Raw genomic sequence first — 27,152 nt, forward strand, 5'->3', positions numbered from 1 at the left:
TCATTTGCCACACAGTTGCCCAATGAAACAGTGCATTGAGGTTGGCTTGTAAGTTGGAGTTAGCCAGTTTTCTATCCATTTGCAAACTGATTCTTCAAGCCAGTAGACTTTACCTTACTCATTAGCCATGTGTGGGGAACTGTGTCAAACGCTTTTGCAAAATTCAATTATACTACGTCCACAGCCACTCTTCTGTCCAAGGTTTTGAGCACCTCCTCATATTAAGAAATCAGGTTTGTTTGACAACTTCTGTCTTTCATGAATCCATGCTGTCTGTTGCTTAACCACTTCCCGCCCGCAAATGACGGCGGGAAGGTGGTTGTATTATCCTGAGTCATATGACATTGTGCAGGATAATGCACTCTGCGCAGCCCTGACGTAGGTTCTTTACTATTTGACCAGCTGTGTCCAATCACAGCTGGTCACATAGTAAATAGGAAGAGCCGTTGATCGGCTTTCCTCAGTTCCTGCCTGACAGGCACGGGTAGAGGAGAGCCGACCCGCGGCTCTCCTCACGGGGGGGGGGTCTGTGCTGGTAATCAGAGCATTGATTACCAGTGCAGACCCTGGGGGGGGGGGGGGTGCCACTAGAGCCACCAGGGATGCCCACCCAGGACCACCAGGGATGCCCACCATGGCCACCAGGGATGGAACTCAGGGTTCAGGGAGCCTGCCAGTGGTGCCCTCCCTATCAATGCTGCCCACCATTGCCATCTATCAGTGCTGCCCACTAGTGCCCATCATTGCCATCTATCAGTGCCGCCCACCAGTGCTGCCTATCAGTGCCCAACATTGCCACCCATCAGTGCAGATCAGTGCTGCCTATCAGTGCCCATCGGTGTCCGTGCTGCGTATAAGTGCCACCCCATCAGTGCCACCCCATCAGTGCCTCCTCATCAGTGCCTCCTCATCAGTGCAGCCTCATCAGTGCTCATCAGTGCAGGAAAAAACGTATCTATTTACAAAATTTTATAACATAAACACTTTTCGGTATTTTTTTATTTGTGTACCAAAAAAGAAAAAACCTTGCGGTGATCAAATACCACCAAAAGAAAGCTCTATTTGTGGGGAAAAAAATACATAATTTTGGTTTAGGTACAGTGTTGCATGACCCTGCAATTGTCATTCAAAATGCAACAGTGCTAAAAGCTGAAAATTGCCCTAGGCAGGAAGGGGGTGTAACTGCCCTGTATTGAAGTGGTTAAAATATAAGAACTCATCCGTATGGTCTTTTATTAAACTCTCCAGTATCTTCCCAATTATAGACGTTAAACTAACAGGTCTATAGTTCTTGATAAAGACTTTGATCCCTTTTTAAATATAGGCACCACACTGGTCCTATGCCAATCTAGGGGCACTATTCCAGTCAATAGTACAACTATATTCTTTTCTGGCACCAACATGGCAGCATACCTATGGTATTTGCCGTGGATTGGCTATGGTAAGGAAAATGATGGTTTTAAAAACAATGTTTCATTTTAAAGTGCACCAGTCATGAGAAAAGTATGTGCATTGCCTTTGCTGGCCTCCTTTTGAAGCTGCTAGTTTTCATACCTTTGAGTTGTAGACAGGATTTCTTATATTTATTCCTGTTCCAGGTCTGTATTTTAGAAAACATTGAAATGTTAGCATCAGTGTGACAGCCAGGGAACTAGAATACTAATCTTTTTGCCAAATTTAGCTTGCAAGTAAAAAAAATTACAACTGGCACTTTTTCTTTTAGGTATGGCAGCGCTGGACAGTAAAGCTTCAGGGAAGATGGGCCTGAGAGCAGTAGTCTATTATATGACAACCACTATAATTGCTGTAATCATCGGAATCATCATTGTCATCATTATCCACCCTGGTAAGGGCAGCAAGGAGAAGATGCACCGGGAGGGGAAGATTGAGCCAGTCCAAGCTGCTGATGCCTTTCTGGATTTAATCAGGTATGCTGACCATGATAGTGAAAATCCAATTTTTTTTTTTAAATATGTAATTTACCAGCTCCTTTTTCTGAATGTACAGAGTCATAGTCAGTCACATTGTAAAAATAATAAAAATAAAAAAAAATGATAAAAAATAATACATATAAAATACCAAAAAATAAAAACTAATAAAAACTGTTTGCATGTACTGTTCAGCTGTTCAAATTGTTTTTAAGAATGAAGTCATCAATGTGAGATTTGTTTGATGCAAAGTTTGTCCATCAATCACAGATCAAAGGCTGGAGCAGTTGTGATAGGCTTCTTATGATGCAAAACTCCTGATAGGCTCCTGTAAAGCAGGAAGAGCAGAAGGTGCCTAGGCAATGTCATGTTTGTGACAGTGCTCTGCTGCTTCTAATCAGACATTATATAGACTAAGGACTTGGTGCCCCACCTGCTGCCCTTTGGCAATTATTGTGTGGCCCTCTGGATCTTGCAGGTGCTTTCCTATGTTTTGGTGCCAGGAAACATATTGCATAAACTGACTTCTAGTAGGTAAATGGTTTTGTTTCTTTTTTTCACAGTATTTTACTTTTTTTCTGTGCTGTCCATCTCGATTTCATGTTTTTGTTTTTATTTTATGATCCTTTATATTGAATCTTGTTGACAAGAATATCAAACGTCCACAAGTCATTTTTAAGGAGCTGTAAGGAGAGCAAGCTTGGAAGCACTGATCTGAAAAAATATTATGTGCAGCCCTTTGGTGAAAAAGATATAAAAAGGGCCACGCTTAAGGTCCCCTATATCATGTTATTTGGCCACCAGTGTGCTAAAGGTTTGCTTTACCATATTAAACAACTATCCTATTGTAGCACCCTACAGGTAGGTGCTAGGTAAATGTATAGTGGGCCTTGTCTGCCTAACAGCAGGGCTGTGATTTTTTAGACAGGGTGTCAGGGCTTCCAGATGTGCCTGCTGAAGGGAGAAGTAACCCCACTGGCTCCTGTGAGAGGCTTCTCATAGGGCAGTGTGGGAAGCCCAATCAGGGGACACATCCCAGCTTGTAACTACCCCAGAAGGCAGATTATGCTGCAAAGGATTCTGGGAGTGGGTAACAGTTTGGGGGAAGTGCGTGACAGGGTGTCTTTGGGGGAAGCAGAGTCCCAGAAAGGAGAGTGAGGCTGTCTCGCCTCCTGTCTGAGAGAGGTGGATGTCTCGGGGTGTCGCCTGAGTATCCAGACTGAGCTGAGTGAGTTGAGGGGATCCGGTGTGCCGAGAGCCTGTGGAGAGAGAGAGGGGTCCAGTCCCAGGAAAGCCTACACAGGTCGTGAGTACTGCGGATTGCCCCTGGGGGTCTGCTTAGTGTCAGAGGGGACCACCCCGGAAGAGGTTCTAGGATCCAGTGTCAGCTAGCTGTAAAGGGGGTGCCTAGGTTAAGGACCCTGAAGTTACAGAGGGGGTGCATAGTCAGTGGACCCTGAAGAGTTCAAGTTCAAGGGCGCACCTGCAGTTGGGCCATGAATTGTACAGAGTGTGTGTCAGTTGTCTGCATAGCTAAACAGGGTACTACCTCAAGCTGGCCAAGGCGGAGGGCAATATTCAGTGAATTACACAGTCAAACAGAGTCAAGAGTTCTAAAGTATTCACTCCTGGATCTTCTGGACTAAAAGTCGAGGATTCAGCACTTCTGTGTTCATTAAGGTATTCTCAGTGCTAGTGAGCGTTGGCTAGCACCGGCTGGCGTCAAGGAAGGGTCAACGAGCATTTTTCAAGAATAAAGTCCCAATTGTGTATAGTTAAGCCTCAAGGAGTATCCAATCATTCCTTTCTCCTATCCCCTACAAAACCAATAAAAAACACAAATAAAGATGCCAGAGTTGTCGCTGCTTCAGTTGTCACACCCAGGGTCACAGCTCACATGGGCTGGGGAAAGTACTAATGGCAGACCCACATCAGGCCATAGGCCTGGAAACCTTGCTACACCATTATACAGACAAATATTGATTTTTTTTTCTACAGCTTACCTGTAAAATCAATTTCTTGGAGTACACCACGAGAAACAGAGCCATATTCATTACCATATGGGTTATACGCCACCTATAGGTGACTAGACATTGGCAACCAATCAGACAGGGAATCTCCCTATATAACCCCTCCTACACAGGAAGTGCCTCAGTTTTGTAGCAAGCAATAAACATTCCATACAAGAGGGGAGGGACCTCTGTGTCCCGCAATGTATTTCAAGAAAAGGATTTTACAGGTAAGGTGTAGAAAAATCTATTTTTCTTTATCGGACATCACGGGTCACAGAGCCATATTCATTACCATATGGGACGTCACAAAGCAATGCACTTGAAGGGAGGGAGACATCATAAAATACCGTAATCAGATCGCAAAAGATCTACATAGCTGCCAGGGCCGGACTGGGAATAAAATTCAGCCCTGGAAATAATTTCATACCAGCCCCATAGCATTATTATACCGACCCAACAGCATAACGCTATTATTTTCTTATTCATAAAAGGGAAAAACATGCATTTTAAAGCACATTTGAAGAGTGAATTATATATAGATACAACAGATATGAAAGCATATAGGGCTTTATATATATATATATATCAGCAAATTCCGGGTAAAAGTGGTAAAAGAGCTGCCATGGTACAGGAGGTGGTCATAGGCTGTGTGTGCATGGTACAGGACATGTCAGAGGCTGCCATGGTGCAGGAGATGCAGGGGCTGCGAACATGGTACAGGAGATGCAGGTGCTCTGGACATGGTACAGGAGATGCAGGTGCTCTGGACATGGTACAGGAGATGCAGGGGCTGCGGGCATGGTGCAGGAGATGCAGAGGCAGCAGACATGGTACAGGAGATGTCAGAGGCTGTGGACATGGTACAGGAGGACATGTCGGGGGCTGCAGGCATGGTACAGGAGATGCAGGGGCTGCGGACATGGTACAGGAGATGCAGGGGCTGCGGACATGGTGCAGGAGATGCAGGGGCTGCAGACATGGTGCAGGAGATGCAGGGGTTGTGGGCATGGTGCAGGAGATGCAGGGGCTGCACGCATGGTGCTGGAGATGCAGGGGTTGCGGGCATAGTGCAGGAGAAGCAGTGGCTGCGGGCATGGTGCAGGGGCTGCGGGCATGGTACAGCAGATGCAGGGGCTGCGGGCATGGTACAGCAGATGCAGGGGCTGCGGACATAGTGCAGGAGATGCAGGGGTTGTGGGCATGGTGCAGGAGATGCAGGGGTTTCAGGCATGGTGCAGGAGATTTTGTGGCTGCAGGCAAGGTGCAGGGGCTGCGGACATGGTACAGAAGATGCAGGGGTTGCGGGCATGGTGCAGGGTCTGTGGGCATGGTGCAGGAGATACAGGGGCTGTGGGCATGGTGCAGGGGATGCAGGGTTTGCGGGCATGGCACAGGAGATGCAGGGCTGTGGGCATGGTACAAGAGATGCAGGGCTGTGGGCATGGTGCAAGAGATGCAGGGCTGTGGGCATGGTACAAGAGATGCAGGGCTGTGGGCATGGTGCAGGAGATGCAGGGGTTATTATATATTATACCTGTGGGGGTATACCCTCGTGCCACTGGTTCAGGCCTGTATGTTATGAAATTCCTGGTATTTGGTCTAATAAGCAGCAGCTGGGGGATAGATTAAGTGAAGAGAACCTCACCTCAGCGCTTCCTATAAATGAGCTATTATATTTAAAGTGCTCCTATTGTGAATATGTGCAATATTTGCCAATAAATATGTAAACCATACTGTGCAAATAATGTTTTACCTTATGAACTGTTTAATTGTGCAGTATATAAATCCAACATATCACAAATTAATATAAGTCCAAATTCCGCAAAATGTGTCCAAAAAGAACTTGTGAAATTATGCAGTGTGTGAATACAACGTATCACAAATGTGCAACACAATATGGTATTAGTGTAAAATCCACAATATTTCACAGGAAAGTGCTCTGTGCACAATTGAAGATAAAGTGCTTAAATAATGAAAAATCTGTCCTTGCACAATACCGCTTGTGTGGTTACCCCCACTGGGTTCAGCGAAGCAGATCCGATTCAGCAGGCTGGCATAGAGCTGCCCGTTCCCTGGCTGTGAATTCCTCCCGTGGGATCATGCAAAAAAAGGGGTACTCCGCATAGTGTAATTCCTCTATAAAAGTACCGCCTTCACTCACTGCTCACATTGTACCGTAACGGCCACGTACATTTCTTTTGAAAACATACCAGGATCTTTTATTACTTTTTATATACTTTTTATGCCTATCCATTGTACGCATCAGAAGGCTTAATAAACTTTTATTGAGGAATTACACTATGCAGAGTACCCCTTTTTTTGCATGTACCCTTGGGAGGAATCCACAGCCAGGGAATCGGCAGCCAGCCTGCTGAATCGGATCTGCTTCACTGCACCCAATGGGGGTAACCACACAAGCGGTAAAGGTTGTACTGTCATAATACCAGGCACCTATGGGACACTCGACTCAACTGCCAGCATGATGAAACCACCAAACCGGACTGCTCACTCAGTCATGAGAATCTCTGACTGACCTCAGGCTGACCTGCGGCTGCGATCACATGCTGCTGGGCTGGAGTGCGTGACGTCTCGACGTCTGTGCAGTGTGGGAGACTGGGAGGGGGAGGGATCGTCCTCGTCGGCACCAGTTGAAATGATTCACCAGCCAGAGCCAGCACCGCCGTCCGCCGCGCAGCCGCCCCGCCGTGACGTCATGCCACTCACAGCGGGAAGCCGGGGGTGGGGCAGTGCACGCAGCCTGCACAGCGTCAGCGGCCAATCAGCGGCGAGCACCAGCTGCCCCAATCAATGTAATACTTAAAGCGGAACTGCGAGCGGCCGGCGGCGGCAATACTTAAAGCGGCGCTGCGGGCGGCCCTTAAAGCGGCCCCAGGGCCGGCGGCCCACCGGGAAATATCCCGGTATCCCGATAGGCCAGTCCGGCCCTGATAGCTGCCTGCAGAACACTGCGGCCAAATGCAAACTCCTCCTGGGTCCTAAAATCCACTTGATAGAATCTAGTGGACGTATACACCAACAACCAAGTCGTGACCTTGCAAATCTGAGCCATAAAAGCTTGATGGCGAACTGTCCAAAAGGCACCTACTCTTCTGGTAGAGTGTGCCTATACCGGAAAAGGTGGAACCTTCCCTTTTAAACCATGCGCCTGGATAAGAACCGGGCAAATCCATTGAAAAATTATAGACTTAGATGCTGCCTGCTCTATCCTGGGCCCTTCAGCAGCACAAACAAAAGGCCAGTCTTTTGAACCCGAGCTGACCTTTTCAAATAAATCCTAAATGCGCGTATTACATCAAGAGAATGTAATAACTTTTCCTCTGCTGTTTGAGGATTTGGAAAGAAGGAAGGTAGTATAATATCCTGATTCAAATGAAATGCGGATACCACCTTAGGCAAAAAAAACCTGAGTGTGGACGTAAAATCAGCCTATCTTGATGTAAAATCAAGAATGGCTTTTTACAAGAAAAAGCTGCTAATTCTGGCTGAAGTTATCGCAATTAAAAAAAAACATTTTCTGGTCAAAAGAACCAGGGGAATATGCCCCACGGGCTCAAAAGGCTGTTTCTGTAAAACTGCCAGCACCAAACTTAGATCTCAAGGACACAATGGTGGCTTCACTGGTGGAAGCATACATAACACCCCTTGAACGAAGGTTTGAACCAAGGAATGTAAGGCGATCGGTCTCTGGAAAAAGCCGACAGGGCTGAAATTTGAGCCTTGATAGTGCCTAAGGCTAATTTCATATCTACCCCTACTTGCAAGAAAGCTAGAATTCTCCCGATGATATATTTGCGGGGATGCCATTTCCTGGCCTCATCCTAGGTAATGTAGGATTTCCAGACTCTGTAATAAATGCCTCTAGAGACTGGTTTTCTAGCATTTATCAGGGTAGAGACTGCAGGGCCAGATACACCCCGCTCCTTCAAGATCAAGGCTTCAATAGCCAAGCCGTCAAATTTAGAGACTGTAAAGCAGGGTGGAATATCGGACTTTGAGAGAGCACGTCCGGACGTAGTGGAAGAACCCAAGGCCTTTCCACTGCCAATTTTTGAATTTGTGCATACCAAAACCTCCTTGGCCATGCTGGAGCTACCAGGATTACTGGTTTGCTCTCTACCTGGATTTTGCATAGCAGACACGGCAGCAGCTAAACTGGAGGAAAGGCATAGATCAGGGAAAACTCCACCAAGGCTGGAGTGCAAGTGGATCCCTGGTCCTGGACACAAATCTCTTCAAAGATCTCAGAGTGCAGGGACCTTTTCCCCGGAAATATCTGTTGACAACCCAGAAAGCCTGCCTGCCTGCCAGTTTTCTATTCCTGGAATGAAAACCGCTGATAGGCATAGAACAAAATTTTCTGCCCAGGATAGAATGTTGTCCACCTCCTTCTAGGCTGACTGACTTTTGGTGCCTTCCTGATGGTTGATATAAGCCACAGCTGTTGCATTTTCGGATTGTACCCTGACACGGTAACCCCGAAATCTGGGCGTCCAGAACTTTAGAGCCCGACAAACTGCTTGGATTTCCAAGACATTGATGGGAAGACTCCTTTCTACCCAAGACCACTTTCCCTTGACAGTGGCTTCTTCCAGAACTTCTCCCCAGCTGGAGAGACTGGCATCTGTAGTCACTACTTTCCAGACTACTGGAATAAAGGATTTCCTTTTTTATACTGACCCTCGGGCTTCAATGCTTCCAACTTACTATCCTGTAACAAGTAAACCGGTCATGAAAGTCAGATGTCCTGCTTGATTCTCAGGGTATTGAAGAAAAAGAGTCAGTGGGAGAGCAAGTCAGCAATGCAAGCCACCTTTTAATTTCTCTCTCAGTCTCCTGTCTGTCTTTGCTGCTGTGATTGTCAGAAAGGGATCAGAACACTCTTCAGGGAAGGTAATGAAATTGACACATGAGTATGAGAGGAGGGGGGAAAATGGAAGTACTATTGTATGAAGTATTGAATCTAAACAGCAGGGCTCTGTAGGCAAGTCAACAGCAGCCAGGATAATCTTCTGTTTACCACAAATTTGGATGAGCAACGCATTGATGTTTTTGGCTCCTACAATAGAGGGTGATGTGGAAAATAGAGATTATAACCAACTTCTAAAGAAAGGCAACAGCAGGAATTAACTTTTTTAAGTTAATTTTAATTATGCTTGTAAGGTAAAACATAAAAAAGAAAATTATATACCACACAGATATACACATGTGAGCGACACAGATACAGCATACATTTAATTCTAAACATGCAAGAAAAAAAAAGTCCACACAGAAGTCTATATGGGTGTGTATTAAAAGAGATGTACAGTCAAAGCTCGTTTGGCTGTACATCTCTTATGGATCACAGGAGTCCAGTTCATCCTGCACTCCTGTGACCCATTATTTAGCAGAGAGCGGACTGAAGTCCGCTCTATGCTGACGTCACAGAAGTCGGTCCAGGCAACGCGTCATCGCAACCACGGAGTCGGGATTCACCATGTTTCTGGACCGACACCCGGCTCAGCCTCTCAGCGAGCCGCTGAGAGCCTGAGCTGGCCGCTCCCCAACTCTCCACAGCCCAGCGCTTCAATTAGCGAGGAGGAGGCAGAGCAGAGAGCTGCCGACCGACAGTCAGTGGTGTTCGATCGCTCGGTTCTCAGTGTAGAGGCGCCGGGGGACAGATGCAGCATCGGACCGATGCTGCATCCACCTAGGTAAGTATAACTGGGTAATAACACCAAACCCCATAATTCTCTTTTAACTGAACAAAACAGAAGATCAAACAATAACTAGCTAATGACATAAACATTCTTATGTGTAACATCTCCGGAGCCAAGATTAAACAGGTAGGGGGGTCACATAAAAAAAAAAAAAAGAGGTAGAAGACAACACTCAGAAAATGCACATAGCCCATTAAGATGATCAATTTATAAAGTTTTATCCAGCACCAAAGCCCTTTTTTTAAAAGTAATGACACAGCACTTATCAATCCCGACCATAATTTGTCAAATTTGTTTGGGCATCCTCGAGCAAAGTAAGTCAATTTATTCATTGGTAATACTTTGGTAATTAGGTCAACCCAGGCTTCTAAGCGGGGAGGTTCTGGCCTCTTCCACTGCAGTTCAATTATTTTTTTTCCATAAAAAAAAATAAAAGACTAAATAGAGACTTTTGGAATTCTTTGAGTCCCTCCTCTGCCAGAACCCCTAAGAGGCATCAGGCAGGAGTGCAGATGGAAAAACCATTTTAAAAGCTCAATGTTGCCATCCTAGACATTCCATCAGATCTATACTTGTAGGTGAACTATTTTATCTGAAAGAAAATTGTTCTGAGGAGTCTACATGTCTAATTGAAAGCTGGTCTACCATTTAGAGATAGAGGATATCCAAAATGATTGCCAATAAACCTAGACTTTATTGAAAAAGCAAGTAGAGATAATAAGAGATGGAAAAAGGTACTGTTTTTACTACAACGCGCAGTGAGCACTATAAGAAAGTTGTCAACGCATATTAAAAAAATAAAAAATTTCTCTATCGTTACTTGTTGGACACAGCTCCTGATTTTCTTAACCATTGGATTATACTGTTCCCTACAGGAGTAGGACACTAGGCAAAAAAAAAGCTTGACTACGCCTATGGGCAGTCCCATGGGGTATACTCCCACTCTCAGCTACAGGCACTCAGTTTTTGTCTGCCTAGTCAGGAGTAAGGACCTAGTTCCTTGCTGGGATCTTTGGTCCTGACAATTTTTTTCCCTTTTTAATGGATTTTTCTAGTTTTCCTGTGAGAATTTACAATCAACTGCTGTATTGGGTGACAGCTGGATATTTTTTTAAAATCCAGGGGTCACCCCAGTCTAGCCAGTGAGCGCGTGCAGGCCTCAGCTCCACGCTAGGTCAGCTGCCCCACTAGACGGGGGGTGTCCTGCGAGATAAACATCGCATATGACCTGGCCTCGGCCTGAGTCACAGCGTTCATCCTGGCTGACAGCCCTCCCATTTCGATGGAGAGGAGGTTCTGTCTGGAGCGGTGCCCACCCTTTTCCTGGTATGGAAAGTAGCTGTCCCCCCTCTCCCGCTAGAAGGTTTTGAGGTGGACATTGGCCCCTCCCTGGGATGGTCAGACCCCCGGGTTCTCCTTCTTCCCATGCAGCGTCACCCCGTCATGCTGTAGATTTGGTGGCAATGTTTGTGTAGCCTCGGTGGCCATTTTCTAGTGGTTTCTCATTGCTAATAGTGGTGGCCATGACTGTCAGGCATATATTGGCAGTGATTCTGGCAGTTGGGGCCCCTCCTTATCTCCTGGTGCTGACTCCTGGATCTTCCTCGTCCTGATCACCGCATGTGTGTGCAGATAGCCTGGTGCTGCAGTGCCTGATTGGTGGGTGGTGAGTCTGGTGGGGTCCTCTCCCTCTCTGCTATAGGGTCGGTTGGTGTCTGTGCCTGGCGACCTGCGGTGCTGCCAGCGTGGTGGGGGTGTCTCTAGCAGTGTTTTTACACCTTTTTTGTGGGTCCCTCTTCTTCACTCATGAAGCACATTTCCTAGCCTGATCCCCTCTCAGAGGCTGCCCTCCGGGTCCCAACAATCCCTTACTGCACTGACGGCAGTCCTGGAGTCTTTGGTGTCCAGGGTCCTGGGGAAACGGTCTAGCAAAAAATGTCCCCCTCCTTCACCTGCTCATCTATCTCATTAGATCCTAAATTTGATTCGGCCACCGCGGACGCGAGTCACCCTCCAGTTTCTAGATTAAACAAAGCAACCATGATTCCGGTTGAGGTGTCCCCGGCCTTTAGGAATCCGGCTGACAGGAAAGGACATCATTAAAGGTCTCACAGGTGGGAAGAGTACCTTTCTTCCGCAGGCTAGTAAGGACAAGGAGCCCTGTCGTAGACATGGTCCATCCTTCTCGGTTCATAAGAAGTTTTTTCGTCCCTCAGGGTCTCAAGACAAGGGATCAAAGCCCTTCAGGGCCTCCTCCGGAGGATCCAAACTAACCTGGTCTTGCAAGCCGAGAGCGGGCTTCTCCAGACATGCAGACAAGGCTCCCTCAGCATGAAGGGGTGCCCTCATTCATATGTGGGGTGGGGGGACATCTTCACTGGTTTCTGGACCCATGGACCTGCCTGATACAGGACAAGTGGTTTAACGAAGTCATACGGTCTAGCTACAAGATCGAGTTTTGTTCTTACCCCTGGAAAGGTTTTTTCCCTCCAAATTTTGCCTGTCCCCAGACTGCTTACGGGGTCTCTTTGGGGCAGTGCAGGACTTGCTGAGCCAAGAGGTGATTTTCCCGGTTTCTGAACACTTTCAGGGGGTTTTTCAAACCTATTTACAGTCCCCAGGAAGGAGGGCAAGGTGCGTCCAATTCTGGACCTCAAGACGCTAAACTGCTCTGTGCGGTAGCAGAGGTTTCGAACGGAGTCCATTCGCACGGTAGTGGCATCCCTGCATCAGGGGGATCTTCTTGCTTCTATCGACATCAAGGACACTATCCGGTATCAAGTGTTGGAGGCCAATGGAGAGAGGGCTTTCCTTGCAGCTAAGTTCCAAACTCCCCTGGAGATGAGACAGGAGGAGTTAGGCCCAAAGTCGCACAAGTCACTTGCAGAAAGGGTTCAGGGATACCGCTGTTGTGCTGCGGGGTTACTGCAGGCAGGTGGCACCTGTGAGATGAAGCAGGTACTTAGGATCGTTGAGACAGAGGGTGGTTGATTCAAGCCAAGGTTCGATGCCAGGTGGTTAGCGGAGGAGACAAGGTCAAGTGGTAGCCAAGGTCTGGACAGGTAGCAGGCAGAGGAGATCCGTTAAACAAGCCGAGGTCAAAGTCAGGAAGCAAGCCGGAGACAGAGGTGTAACAAGCCGAGTCAGTTACCAGGAATCACAGGAAACAGGAAACACAGGACGTTGGTAGAAGCTGAAGATCAAACAGCACTTAGAGAAGGGCTGGCTCCCTTATAAAGGCCCAGGTGAGGGGCTGACAGAGATGCTGGGTCCTAGAGCCCTTTTCCTATTCTGATGGATACTGGGTCCTAGAGCCCTCCTTCTATTGGCACCCTGACAGACGCTTACCTTCACATTCCAATATGTGTTGATCACCAGTGCTTTCTACGCTTTTCCGTGGGAGAGGAGCATTATCAGTTTGTGGCGTTACCCTTTGGTCTCGCCTCCACTCCTCCAGTCTTCACATAGGTGTTGGCCCCGGTGCTGGCATTGTTGCGTCAGTGGGGGATCGCGGTACTGGGTTACCTGGACGATCTTCTTCTGCGAGCGGAGTCTCCGACTGCTCTGCTGGACAACTTGGAGATTACTCTGCGAACTCTGAGGGAGTTTGGTTGGATTCTGAGCCTTCAGAAGTCTGCTCTGGTTTCCGTCCACAAATCTGGACAATCTGGGTCTGACTCTGGACTCGGCCTTAGCCAGAGTGTTCCTTCCTCTGGAAAAACTTCAGAAACTACAGGAAGCAATTTAACTTCTGCTATCCAGCAGACGGTCATCCCTTCGGACTTGCATACGGGAGCTGGGCCTAATGGTGTCTACCTTCGAGGCTGTTCCGTTTGCACAGTTCCACACAAGCCCTCTGCAAAGAGAGATTCTGGTCAAATGAGACAAGAATCCACCGTCTATTGAAAAATCTGATCCAGGATATGAGAGGGTCCCTGATCTAGTGGCTTTGTTCTCCTGTACTTCGCCAGGGCAAATCCTTTCTCCTCCTGTACTGGACGATGGTCACCACAGATGCCAGCCTGACCGGGTGGGGAGGCGTCCTCAGAAAAGATTCTGCTCAGGGTGCCTGTAGCTGATAGTGGGAGTATACCCCATGGGACTGCCCATAGGCTTAGTCAAGATTTTTTCCTGCCTAGTGTTCTACTCCTGTAGGGGGCAGTATAACCCAATGGTTAAGAAGATCCGGAGCTGTGTCCGTCAATTGACATCAGAGAAATGGATTTTAGGGCAAGACAAAAATCCCATTATTCCTGTACTGTACACTGATTATGTTTAGTACAAAGTCTTATCAAAGAAATGCAGATATGTGGGCTGAAAGGCCATTACAAGGAAGCTTGAAGCTTGTCTTCAAGCTTTTATTAGGACATTCAATGATAAAATATGAGACGCACATGGTTGGATATGAAAGGCAACCATAGGTTTGGGAGACAGAAATGTAACTATTGTAAATTTATGAACGTTGGTCAGGATATCACATCACTGACAAATAGGAAACATTATAATACAAATGGTATGTTATTGTAATACAAATTATGTAGTTTATTTAGTGATATGTTCAAGATTCACCATGTAGATTCTACTACACGTCCCTTGAAGAAAAGAATTTGGGAACACATTTCAGAGGATGCTAATCCTAAATTTATCAAACCATCCAATGTCTGCAAGCATTTCCGTAATAACTGTCAGAAGTACACTATGGGTTTAAGTTTTCAAACTCATAAGAGGTTTCTACTCAATAAGAGAGGAGAAGATACAGTAGGAGAAATAGGCTTCTATAAACGTATAGGATCCGGGAGTTACAGACACAGATTCTACAGCTGATGAACAAGCAGTGGGATATCAGTCTTTTTAACCAACAGTTACAAATAAGATCACCTAGTTCCATACATGTCAGTTTCCCTAATGTCTACAAACAGATGATCATATAGATCATTATTATACAGCATTGCCATAATGTGGCAATGCTGTATACACAAATAAATAGTTTGTGGGATGTCACTTATTAAAGGTTTGCTTCCAAAGTGATGTAGTTCCACATATGCCTGTCTCTCCCCATGATCTATGTTTGGATATTTTTAACTGCATAGTTGGTTTTAATTATTTCGGATTATTTAAATTTGTTCAAAGGTATTTTAAGGTTGATATTCACCTGTGCTTGGGGGTAAAGATTACCCTTTCCAGAAGGAACATTTTGATGGCTTATTTTTGACTTGAAAAAGACTGGATTTGGATTAAAACACATAGCCGTTTTCCTCTAGCAAACTGCTGGTTAGAAAATGTACAATCCCTGAACATGTGAAATATCAAGACTCAGATAAGTACTTGCACTTATATGATGATCTATCTGCATTTGAAGTCTTAATTGAATATTAGCCTTGCAGTCAGTTTACCTGCTATAAAATGATAGGCAACATTGTGAAATTATTGTGTTGTATACTGTTGGATTTTTAAAAAATACCAATAATACCAATAAGTAAATGACGTGTAATAAAGAATAGATCTTTTACTATGTGTGGGTTGCTGATCACTTGTCTGGTGCTATATGAGAAGGTAGTTGAAGATCTCAGGATCGTTCACTATCTGACAAGGGTAGCTCTGCATCTTATTGAATATGTTTGATTGGATAAGTCTAATGATTAATATTACAATTATACTATATTTATTAATATTTACCAAAACGTTATCACTTTTCTTATAGAAATATGTTCCCTCCGAACATGGTGGAAGCCTGCTTTAAACAGGTAAGTTATGATACAGTCAGAAATGTTTGGATACTCAATCTTTGTAGAGGTGAGCAAAGGGAATCCGGTGAATCAGAACTGTATCCAGATTTGTTGCATTGACCACAAGTTTAGTTTAGCCATTAATAATTCCTAAGTGTCCCAAAGAGGTGGCCTGTTACTTCCAGCTAAGTCTAGATTCATATTGTAGCATTATAGAAACATTCAGGGGAATTCAAAACAGCCTACTCACACTCTTCTGGTAGTAGTTCCCTTAAGAACTACTTGGGCCTAATTAATTTGCTTCATTGTTGGTAACATTACAAATTCAAGTAGTTCTAACTACTCACACTTTAAGAACCTGTTGCCTGAGGCAATGACAGATTCTTAAAGAATTACTGCCAGTTCTCAGATTAAGAAATTGGTGGTAATTAAGACCAGTTCGAAGTTGGCGTACATAGGTACTCAAAGCGGGCCTCATCTGTGCTGGGAATGTGACTGCTTCCCGCACAGTATGGTATGCCCTGCCCAATATAGCTTTCAGCCGGGTGATGTCATTATAGGCATTGCTTGTATTTTGGAAGTGACTTGTCAGTGGGTGGGCGGAGCCTAATGTGGAAGTGGGAGAATAGTTCTCCATCAGGACTGTTTTTTACATTTGAATGACAGGATGCACAGATAGTGAATTTGAAGGCCACTATTGGACTGAATAGCCAGCTATAGATCTGCCCACTGCTGTGCTCTGTCAATGAAAAGTAAAACAGGCATGAGTGAAACTAGTCTCTCAGTTTTTGTTGACACTATAGCCATGGTGTGCTTTGAGCCTTTAATAGTTTTTTTTTTTTTTTAACCTATTAGTGCAGTTTAGCATGTTTTAGGAAGAATGACACTGACCATTTGTAATTTTTGTTGTATTTAGTTCAAGACAAGTTATGAGAAGAAGCTCTTCAAGATTCCAGCTCCAGAGAATGAAACATTACTATCTGCAGTTATGAACAACGTATCAGATGCCATGGAGTCTTTGACCAAGTTTCGAGAGGAAATGATCCCTGTGCCAGGAGCAGTAAATGGGGTGAATGCACTGGGACTTGTGGTCTTCTCTATGTGCTTCGGGCTGGTGATAGGAAACATGAAAGAACAAGGAAAACCCCTAAAAGATTTCTTTGACTGCCTCAATGAGGCTATTATGAAATTAGTGTCTGTTATAATGTGGTAAGTGTCAGTGTTTCCTATACCAACATCAGCTATCCTAAATGTACAAAATAGGCAAGAACTAATCTTTAAGGAAACACTGCTGAATGTTGGAGAGCATTATTGTTGCGACATTATTCATTAATAGTTTTATTTTTTAAGAAAATAGTGATCTTTTCTATGTATTTGCCCTACTCCTTACTCAGAATGTACTTACCCAATCAGCATTTAAGATTTTTACTATTTTATTTCAAATTCAAATTTGTAAATGATCTCTCTGGTGGGTATCTACATACACTAAATGGCCAAACATTTAAGACATCTGACTATCGTACCTACCCATGTGGCCCTAATTTTATTCACAGTTATATCCAGTGAAGGGTATAGTTAATGCTACAGCATACAAAGTCTTTTAGGATGATTGTGCACTTCCAACATTGTGTTGGAGAAAGTTTGAGGAAGGTCCTTTTCTGTTCAAGCATGACTGCGCCCCTGTACACAAAGCCAGTTCCATAAAGACATGGCTTAATGAGTTTAATATGGATTAGCCTGATTAGCCTGCACAGAGATCTGACCTCAACTTTACTCAACAGTTTTGGAAGAGTGGAGGCTGTTATAGCAACAGTTTTGGAGTGGAATCACCAACAAGTTCATAGAGGTGTTCTATTCAGGTGTCCGGGAACATTTTGTTTTAAGGATAAACTCCTTCATTTTAAATAGGGTATAGGGTGAGACAGGGTTAGTGCCTCTGCCAGTATTATTGCAATCTGTGTCCCCCAGTCACACCAGCACACATGTGAGGTGGATAGAGGAATTCTGCATTATGACAGTGGGAATCTCCACTGTCAGAATCAATGATCAGCGGCTTCAGCGAGCTGATCAAGAAAATGTTTACAACAGTCCAATTTGAAAGAAGTCAATCAGTAGATGAACTTCTCTCAAGCCAAAGCCACAGTTAGCCTTTTGAAGAGTTTTTTTTTTTTTTTATTGGGTCAGACTAGACCCATACTCTTGCAATCAATTGTCAGTAACAAGGCATGAAGTAGAGTCTGCATATAGCGCAAAAAATAAAAATCGCACAGGTGATCAAATACCACCAAAAGAAAGCTCTGTTTGTGGGAAAAAAAGGATGTCATTTTCATTTGGGTACAGCGTCGCACGACCGCGCAATTGTTCGTTAAAGTCACGCAGTGCCGAAATCGCAAAATAGGGCCTGGTCATTGAGCAGCCAAATCCTCCGGGGCTAAAGTGGTTAAAAAAAATGATAATCCTAAACACCTTTTTGCACAGCTTCTCTGTGCAGTCACATGACTTCCCTCTGCAAGCTGGCTGACATCACTAGGGAATCTCAGCCCCTCCCACTGCTGTTCTTAAATCAAGGAAGGAGAGCAGAGAGAGATCCCGTGACTGCACAGAGGAGCTGTGCCAAAAGAAATTTAGGATTATAATTTAAAAGAAATGCACACACTGCACTTTATATCTTGCAAAAGCATAGCAAATACATGTAATTGTGTTACGTGACTTTATAACCTCTTTGAGTACACATACTGTATGCCTGTACAACTGTTAACCACTTGCCCACTGCCCGCCGCATATATAATGCGGCAGGCTGTCTCGGCTGCGCAAATCGGCGTACGGGTTCATGGTAGTGGTGCTCGGGGGCAAGCACCCACCGCCAGACGCGCGCTCCCGCCCTCTCTGGGCAGCAGGGATGCCAATCCATGGGACCGGCATCCACAATTGCCGCCGGGCACCCACGATCTCTCCTTGCTGAGAGAGAAGAAGGGTCAGCTGTTGTAAACACAGCTGACCGTTGTTCTCTCTGAAATGATCACAGAGCAGCTGTGATCTTTCTATATAGGATCACAGGTCTCTATGATCATTTCACAATCCCTCCACCCACAGTTAGAAAACACCCCCCTAGGCTCACAATTAACCCTTTGATCACCCATAGGTTAACCCCTTCCCTGCCAGTGTCATTATTACAGTAACAGTGCATATGTTTAGCACTGATTACTGTAGTAATATCACTGGTTCCCCCCAAAAGTGTCAAAAATGTCAATTAGGGGTCTGGTTTGTCCGCCGCAATGTTGCAGTCCCGCTAAAGATCGCAGATCACCTCCTTTACTAGTACAAAAAAATAAATAAATAAAAATGGTATAAATATTTCCCTTAGTTTGTAGACGCGATAACTTTTGCACAAACCAATCATGTGATTTTATTTACCAAAAATATGTAGCTGAATACACATTGGCCTAAAAGGATGAAAAGTTTTGATTTTCACTTTTTTTTTTTTTTGGAGAATGTTATATAGCAGAATGTAAAAACAATTGTTTTTTTTTTCATAATTGTAGCTCTTTTTGTGTTAATAGCGCAAAAAATAAAAATCGCACAGGTGATCAAATACCACCAAACGAAAGCTCTATTTGTGGGAAAAAAGGCACATCAATTTTATTTGGGTACAGCTTTGCACGACTCCGCAATTGCCTGCTAAAATAACGCAGTGCCAAATTGCAAAAAATGGCCTGGTCATTAAGGGGAAACATCCTTCCAGTCCAGAACTGGTTAAAGGATTTTTTTCACCCTATAAAACAGACAAGTAGTGTGGTAGAAAGCCTGAGAAACACCATCTCAATCTATTGCCATACTGCTCAATAAATATCTAGTACAGTGTTACTCCTGTCCTCAGGACCCACTAACAGGCCAGATTTTACGTATTACCTTGGGGAGATGCAGGCTAGAACACTGCAATCACTGAGCAGCAAATGATATAATCTGTGATGTATTTCATTTATCTTGCAAACCTGGCCTGTTAGTGGGTCCTGAGGATAGGAGTTGAGAACCACTGATCTAGTATTTTCGGGTGTGATGGAACCCTTACTCTGCCTCCCCACAAAGCAGGGCTCTGTGCCTGAGCCCCCAATCACCTTTCCTAAGCACATGGGGAGTATGTACATACATGTGTTAAATATATAAACAGGAATCTTTGGGAAGTCTGAAAGTTGGAAAGAGAGGGGAGGATAAATGCCAGCTGAATATGGTTCATCCCATGAAGAAAACCTGTTACTGCATAGGTAAAGGACTGGTTCTTACAACGATATCAGCTCATCTTGGTAATGAAATGTCTTTACAATATTGCAGACAAACTTTTTTTTCTCAGCACTAATAACAGATTGTCTGATCCATAGGTATGCTCCTATTGGAATCCTTTTCCTAATTGCGGGGAAGATTGCAGAGATGGAAGATATGGGGGTGGTTGGAGGACAGCTTGGCATGTACACAATCACGGTCATCATTGGCCTGGCTATTCACGCTATCTTTGTCTTGCCCATGCTGTACTTCTTGGTGACTCGCAAAAACCCCTGGTCATTCATAGCAGGCCTGATACAAGCCCTAGTTACAGCTCTGGGCACCTCATCGAGGTGAGGGTTCTGTCTTCAGTATACATTTGCTGCATAATGATTGGATGTCTTGCACATTTTATTCATAATGTATTTAATTTACAGCTCTGCCACTTTACCAGTCACATTTAAGTGCTTGGAGGAGAACAACAAGGTAGATAAGAGGGTGACACGCTTTGTACTGCCAGTGGGAGCGACAATCAATATGGATGGCACAGCACTCTATGAAGCCCTGGCAGCAATTTTTATTGCCCAGGTGAACAATTATGACCTTAACTTTGGACAGATTATCACAATCAGGTAATGCGAAATACAGAATAGTTTTCTTCAAAAAGAACATGTCATGTATCATGACACCTCTCCTTTATGTTTATCTGACCTACATTGCATCTAATATCTGTGGTTTATGTCATGGATACAGGTTCATGGCTTCTATGATATAGGGCTTGTGGAACAGCTTTCCCTGATACTATTGAACACAGTGCAGGAAAACAAGCAAGGCCAGCAGACTATTAGCATCCATTAAAAAAGGATATTTACTCAAGAGATAAAACTATAATTCCACCACTTTACAAAACTCTGGTGCTGTCCAGTTTTGGTCATCAGTCCACAGGAAGGATGTGCTGGAACTGGAGAGAATCAAGAGAAGGGCAACAAAGGTAATAAAGGGGCTGAAGGATCTCAGTTATGAGGAATGACTACAATCATTAAACATATTCTCCCTGGAGAAGAGACACTCAAGAGGGACTATGACTGCAATATACAAATCTTTTAATGGTGACACTAGCATTAGGAGAAAACTATTTAAGCTAAGGTCTCTAAAGAAAACATGTGGTCACAAAATGAAGTTGGATGAGAAGCAGTTCAATCGTATACTGCATAAGGGGTTCTTTACTGTGAGATCAGTAAGGATATGAAACTCCTTTCGACAGTTAGTAGTGTCAACATGGAGTGTAGATAAATTCAAAAAATGTTAGATGTGTTTCTTAGTGAACGCAATGTACAGGAATATGGAAAATGGTAGTGACATAAACACACACACCTACACACTGTGTGAACTGGATGGACTGGTGTCTTTATTCATTCTTACAAACTATTTAACTGTAGCACTACCCTTTACTTGAGCTGCAGATTTAAAGTCCCAGGTTATATTCCTGCTAGTGCAGCAGCCTGGCAAACAGCAACTTCACACTTTGATGCCAGAAATTATAGTCCATAAGGGCTGCCCTTTAAAGTTTATTGCAGTAATAACTTGGATAGGGTTCAGGGTGCATTGGGATACTCCACATTACTAACAGGAACAATGAGGACATTCTTCCTTGTAGTAGCTTTGCTGAACAGTCCCTTAAGCAGGGGGACAATAGGTGGACAGCACTGAGGCCCCAATACCAATGATCCAGGGCAGGCAAGATCTGTACTTTGTGCAGAAGAAGTTGGGAAAAATAAACAGCAGTCACTGAAATTCCTTCCTTCTTTGGGTCAGTACTCACAGTCCCAACTCCCCCTGTGAACTTTTAAGACAGGTCTTCAGTGACATCCCTGTCTAGTCCCTGAAATGGGTTTGTGGCTGAGCAGGCCCTCTCATTATGGCTGGGATCTAGATGAGCAGGGTGGACCTTCAGCAGGACAGCCAGGGAAGTAGTCAGTCCTCCCTGCTGGGATCTTCTCCTCATAGACAAGAACACTGCTCTCACAGGCTCTGTACTATTTATGTACTCCCCAACCACCTTCTGGGCAACAACTCCCCAGAGATTGGCTGGGGTTATATAAATATTCACCCACTGTGGCCTGTAAAGAAGGCAGACTTGCAGCCTGCAGAGCCCAGAGCAGCCCAAAGCAATCACACACAGCTCTGCTGGTTACAGGAGAGCAAAGCTGAATTTGCCAAACTAAAAACCTAGCAGTCAAACAAGAAGGGTGCTACATAACTATGCAACTCTTTGAAGTATACAGTAGTGTGAGGATAGGACGAAAGTGCAACCAGTTTTCATGGAATGGTACAGAACTACCCTGCTATATTAGTGTAATTTCTTATGTGATTTTAAACAAAAGCAAGTAAACAGGTTTAATGAGTTTATATACCTTTAATATAGCAGTAAAAACAATTTAGGATATGCGTATGTTGCATTTACTATATAACAATAACTGCAACCTTCTGTAGTATTGTAATGTGCCCATGAGTGTCGAACCTTTTGCACTGTCCTCCTTTGCTGTATCTTCGGAATTTAATGAAACTTTATTCTTTAAAAACAGTATATGCTACAGACTAAATATAATTTAGTTGGTCTTTAAATACTTTAAAACTAAAGTAACTTTATTTATTTTTTTCTATAATAATATATTTTTGTATATTTTTCTGCAATTGCAGCATCACTGCTACAGCAGCCAGTATTGGAGCTGCAGGAATCCCACAAGCTGGACTGGTGACCATGGTCATTGTGCTGACATCAGTAGGACTGCCCACAGAGGACATTACGCTGATCATTGCTGTTGACTGGTTCTTGTAAGTATTCGACGAGAGAAATACTTTAAGACATTGAAGACAAAAGTATAGGCTGACAGGTTATGCTCTGCAGCAGTCTACTATGCACAAATAATTTAGCATTTTTATGACTACCAAAGGTTCACTTTAAACTGTTACTTCTCTGAGTCACCAGATGCACTAAATACTTTGGAATCCGTGGTTACAGATTACCATCTCTGGTATTATATCTCCTTTCTAACCCAATTGGTTCAAAATATATTTCATTCGGCTTTATGAATATTAACTTGTAACAAAAGCATAACTAAGGCCATGACTAAAAGTCTAGACTAAGAGAGAAGAAAAATAGGGAGTGCAAAGCTGGAAATGGATTTGAGATTAATGGGACAATGCCTGAAAACTATCTATCATAACTATTATACATGATAGATATACAGTATAACTTAGTCATGAGTGTAGGCGACATTAAAGCGGAGTTCTGGGCACAAAATCGACCTTTTTTTTTGTGCCCATCCGCTTGGTCTCCTTCACCTGAAAAGGAATTGGATAGTTAGGTATATTTTTTTTTTCACTCACCTTGTAATTGTAGATAGAAAATACTCACCTTTTCTCCACTTCCTCCCTCTGTGCCGCGGCTCCGCCGTCACTTCCTGGCTTGCAATGATTCCTGGGAGCTGAACGTCATCGCTCCCAGGAATCAATGCGACGGCACCAGCCCCGCTCGCCACTTCCGGAGCGACATGCTCAGAAGCTGTTTAGCAGGGAATGCGGCGCCGCACCGGAAGTGACGAGAGGGGCCGGTGCAGGCGCATTCTGGGAGAAGAAGACACGGAAGAGGACGCAGAAGAGGATCGCGCCGGCTTCAGCTGCCCACAACAGAGATGGCAACACTGGAGAAGAAATTTTATAAGTGAGTATTTCTTCTTGCAGGTAAGTGCGAACCGGGACAGATCAGAGGCTATCCATTGTGGAATGTACTAGCCCTGACTGTCCCAGGGGTATGTTTATTGAAAAAAAGTTTTTGTGCCTGGAACTCCGCTTTAAGAAATAAACAATCATTAACAGTGCTTGTGATTGGAACACTGTGCAAGGGCCATGTGGGACTGGAGACCCAGACCCGGCTCTCCAGAATGCTGTTAGCAAGAGGTATCCTAACCTTTGCTGCAGCACAGCAGTAATTACAGTGATAAATACTTCTGTTGAGCTTCAAGTTTAAAAAGAATAGATTTTTTAAGTTGTGAAACTTGATGGCAGTATTGTCATAGATTCCAACAAGGTTCATGGACATGGTTTGCCTGCGCATTTTCTGTTTCCATAACTTACTGTATATAATGTAGTTATAACACTGTAAACCATTGGGCTACTTTTAGTGGATCTTCGCCTTTCAATTTCATATCTGTATATCTTTTTGTATAGAAAAAGTAAAGTCTTAAGAGAAATTTGATGTATTTTCTTCCACTACTTTATCAGTTATTGCAAGAAAGCAAAATCTAAATATTTTTTTTTCAATGATGATAGTTATATTCAATAGTATTATTCACATTTTCAGAATATTTGTAGAGTTCGATCAGTGAGACAATAGATGGTAGAACACATCTAATTCTTTTTAGAATTTCAAGATGAACTTTAAAGTGTATAATACGCTGGGTAGTAAAATACTCATGTAGATACCAGTATCTTGAAATTTTCTTGGACATGAGTTTCTATTGACCCTTTGTTGTTTTTTCAGGGATCGTCTCAGAACCACCACAAATGTGCTTGGTGACTCTCTGGGTGCCGGCATTGTGGAACACCTGTCCAGACACGAGCTGAAGAAAAGCGATGCTGAGATGGGCAACTCGGTGATCGAAGAAAATGAGATGAAGAAGCCCTACCAGCTCATCTCCCAGGAGAACGAAACAGAGAAACCTATAGACAGTGAGACTAAGATGTAGGCAGCACAATGTGTCCTGATTAATCATATTCCTCCCATTCTTTTCTATCATCAAAATTCGGGTCTTGTGACGGTGGCAACACTGGGGAGCAATCAGAGATTCAACATCAGCAGGTGTCACAATACCTGTGTCTGTACAATGTGAAACATACAATGTAACATTTTGCCATTGTGGCCCTGCCTTCTCTGTGCTAACCAGGAAACAAACCTTGCATTGTTTGTACATCCTTTTTTATTTTGTTCTGTTTCTTTCTTATTTTTATGAATGGGGAACCCAAGTAGCTGAGAGTCTTTTTGAATACTGGAAATTACATTTGCCTTTCTTATTCATAAAAGTCTCTTTACTCCATAACTCAGATAATACTTCAAATGTTTTTACACGGATTATGTTTTTTTTGGGGGGGGGTTTGGGGGGGGGGGATTTTCTTTTTAGTTCCTTGCCCATAGTGGTCACTTGCACAGCTGAATAACTTTTTTTCTATAATATAGTAAACACAATGCCAATGCACATGTAGCTGATGCATTTGATTTATTCTTATAGAAACTACTGAGTGACCGATACTGGAATGAACAGTGCCAGTGAGTATGCGCTAAAGCAACTTGGAGGCATAACAACAACTGTAGAGTGAAGAAAGTATTCGCTTTCCCGATAAAATTTCCTGAAATATGGCTCAGCTCTGGACAAAATGCTGCCTACTAGATGTTGGGGAAGCACAGCAAGCCATCCTGTGGGATTGTAGATTGTAGGTAGTAGGTAGGCTTCAGGTTGCTTAGCCCTCTATGGATATTTGTGTTTATGATAAAATATAAGTACGGTCATTTTTTTTTTTTTTTTGCCATCTTGTTTTGTTATTAAAATTTCATATATCTCCATTCATAATGGGGGTTTAATGAATGATTTACTGGCAGATGACAAATCCAGCTTTGAAGCAGCACTGAGAGAAATACACAGAGTATCATTTCTGACCTCCCTCTAAAAATAATAGTTGCCTGGCTGTCTACTTTTTGAGTCACTGGCCCAGGAAAAGCATGCTGCTAGCAAAGTATTTAAGTTTCTATATCAACATAAAATGCAGACAACAAGCATTTTTATATAAGAGCTCAGCAATAGCAGCAAGCTTATTTGTACATATGGAGACAGCAAATTAGCAACTAATCAGAAGTCATTGGGGCTGTTTACTTAACAAAGGGAATGTTCACTGAGCCTAATAAATAAGCTGCATTTACTTTAAATGGCCAATCGTTTTAAAGAGAAATAAAAAAACAAGATTTTTTTCTTGCATGCGATCATGTAGTTGACATTAACATAGGTTCACCTTACTTACTAAGCCCCAAAGACACATTAGGGCAGAATAGAGTCCTAGCCAGGGGGCAGCTTTGCCCCCCATTCTTTTGATAGGCATCGATAAGGATTGCAATGAGTATAGAAAAGTTACCCCTTTTGAATTGTCTGTACTTGCATGGCCCTCTTGGGCACTAGATACTTACAAGTACATCCACCTATATGATGTAACAGGTAGATACATAGCTTTGACCAATTGTTCTAACCCTCTGGTTTACTGTAGGAAAATGAAGGTTGTAGCTGGGCCCCCTGGATACTCCTGAACAGTCTTTAGTAATTGGTAAATAAACCTATTGTTCTGATGAAAGGTAGCATCTGACTGGACATCATGGGTTTCTAGCTTACCACAATCTGCATTGCATTACTTAATTTTTCACATACACTGCTTCTACCAGATAAATCGGGCCACAATATAAGCATTTAGAACCGAAAAATTCCTCCTGGCGGCTGATGGTTTAGCAACACCTAGAGTGTTAAAGGAGTTGTAAAGTCAGAAGGTTTTTTTTTATCTTAATGCATTCTGTGCATTAAAATAAAAAACCTTCTGTGTGCAACAGCTCCCCAGCACCCCCTAATACTTACCTGAGCCCCATTTCTATCCAGCTATGTCTACGAGTCCCTCAGCCGTCCGGGACTCTTCCCTCCTGATTGGCTGAGACACAGCAGCAGCGCCATTGGCTCCAGCGGCTGTAAATCAAACTCAGTTAGCCAATCAGGAGAGAGAGGGGCGGGCCAAATGGCAGCTATGTGTCTGAATGAACACATGGAGCTGCAGCTCAGCTTGGGTGCCCCCATAACAAGCTGCTTGCTGTGGGGGCACTCGATAGGAGGGAGAGGCCAGGAGCAGCGAAGAGGGACTCGAGAAGAGGAGGACCTGGGCTGCCCTGTGCAAAACAAACTGCACAGAGCAGGTAAGTATGACATGTTTTTTATTTAAAAAAAAATGAAACTTTACAAACACTTTAAAATTACTTTTTACTTTAAAAAAACACTTTAAACTGCAGGCTGTGTATGGCTTACAAAGGGGTTTCACTATTATCACACTTCAAATACATTTGCACAAAAAATGAACCTAGAAAGATAAGGTGAGAAGGCCTTGTGGACAAGTGCTCTGATCTGGAGCAGCAGGAATGCTGAATTAAATGTAACAGAATGAATGTAAAGCAAGAGTTTATCATCTAAAGCAGGGGTCTCCAAACTTTCTACACAAAGGGCCAGTTTACTGTCCTTCTGACTTCAGGGTGGCCGGACTCTGGCCATCGGGAGTACAAAATGTCCTAACATCAGTGGGAGTAAACAATTCCCCAACATTGGTGTCAGTGGGTGGAATTGTGCCCCATTGTTGGTGTTGTTGGGAGGACCTATGCCCCATCACTGATGTCATTGAAAGGAATTGTGCCCAATTGTTGGTGTTGTTGGGAGG

General features: G+C 43.8%; 1 protein-coding gene across 1 annotated transcript in view; it reads left to right on the forward strand.

Moving 5' to 3' along the window:
* Positions 1 to 24,794, forward strand: part of SLC1A3 (solute carrier family 1 member 3) — a 119,118-nt gene extending 94,324 nt beyond the window's left edge. Inside the window, exons 4-10 of the mRNA XM_082261326.1 lie at positions 1,724 to 1,928; positions 15,359 to 15,401; positions 16,300 to 16,592; positions 19,760 to 19,993; positions 20,078 to 20,272; positions 22,341 to 22,475; positions 24,184 to 24,794. Coding sequence (XP_082117452.1) covers positions 1,724 to 1,928; positions 15,359 to 15,401; positions 16,300 to 16,592; positions 19,760 to 19,993; positions 20,078 to 20,272; positions 22,341 to 22,475; positions 24,184 to 24,388 — 1,310 coding nt within the window. The 3' untranslated portion in view covers positions 24,389 to 24,794. The remainder of the gene's footprint in view (positions 1 to 1,723; positions 1,929 to 15,358; positions 15,402 to 16,299; positions 16,593 to 19,759; positions 19,994 to 20,077; positions 20,273 to 22,340; positions 22,476 to 24,183) is intronic.
* Positions 24,795 to 27,152: the final 2,358 nt, after the last annotated feature.

The sequence above is a fragment of the Pelophylax lessonae genome, assembly GCF_965119305.1.
Source record: "Pelophylax lessonae genome assembly, chromosome: 1".
NCBI classification, from domain to species: domain Eukaryota; kingdom Metazoa; phylum Chordata; class Amphibia; order Anura; family Ranidae; genus Pelophylax; species Pelophylax lessonae.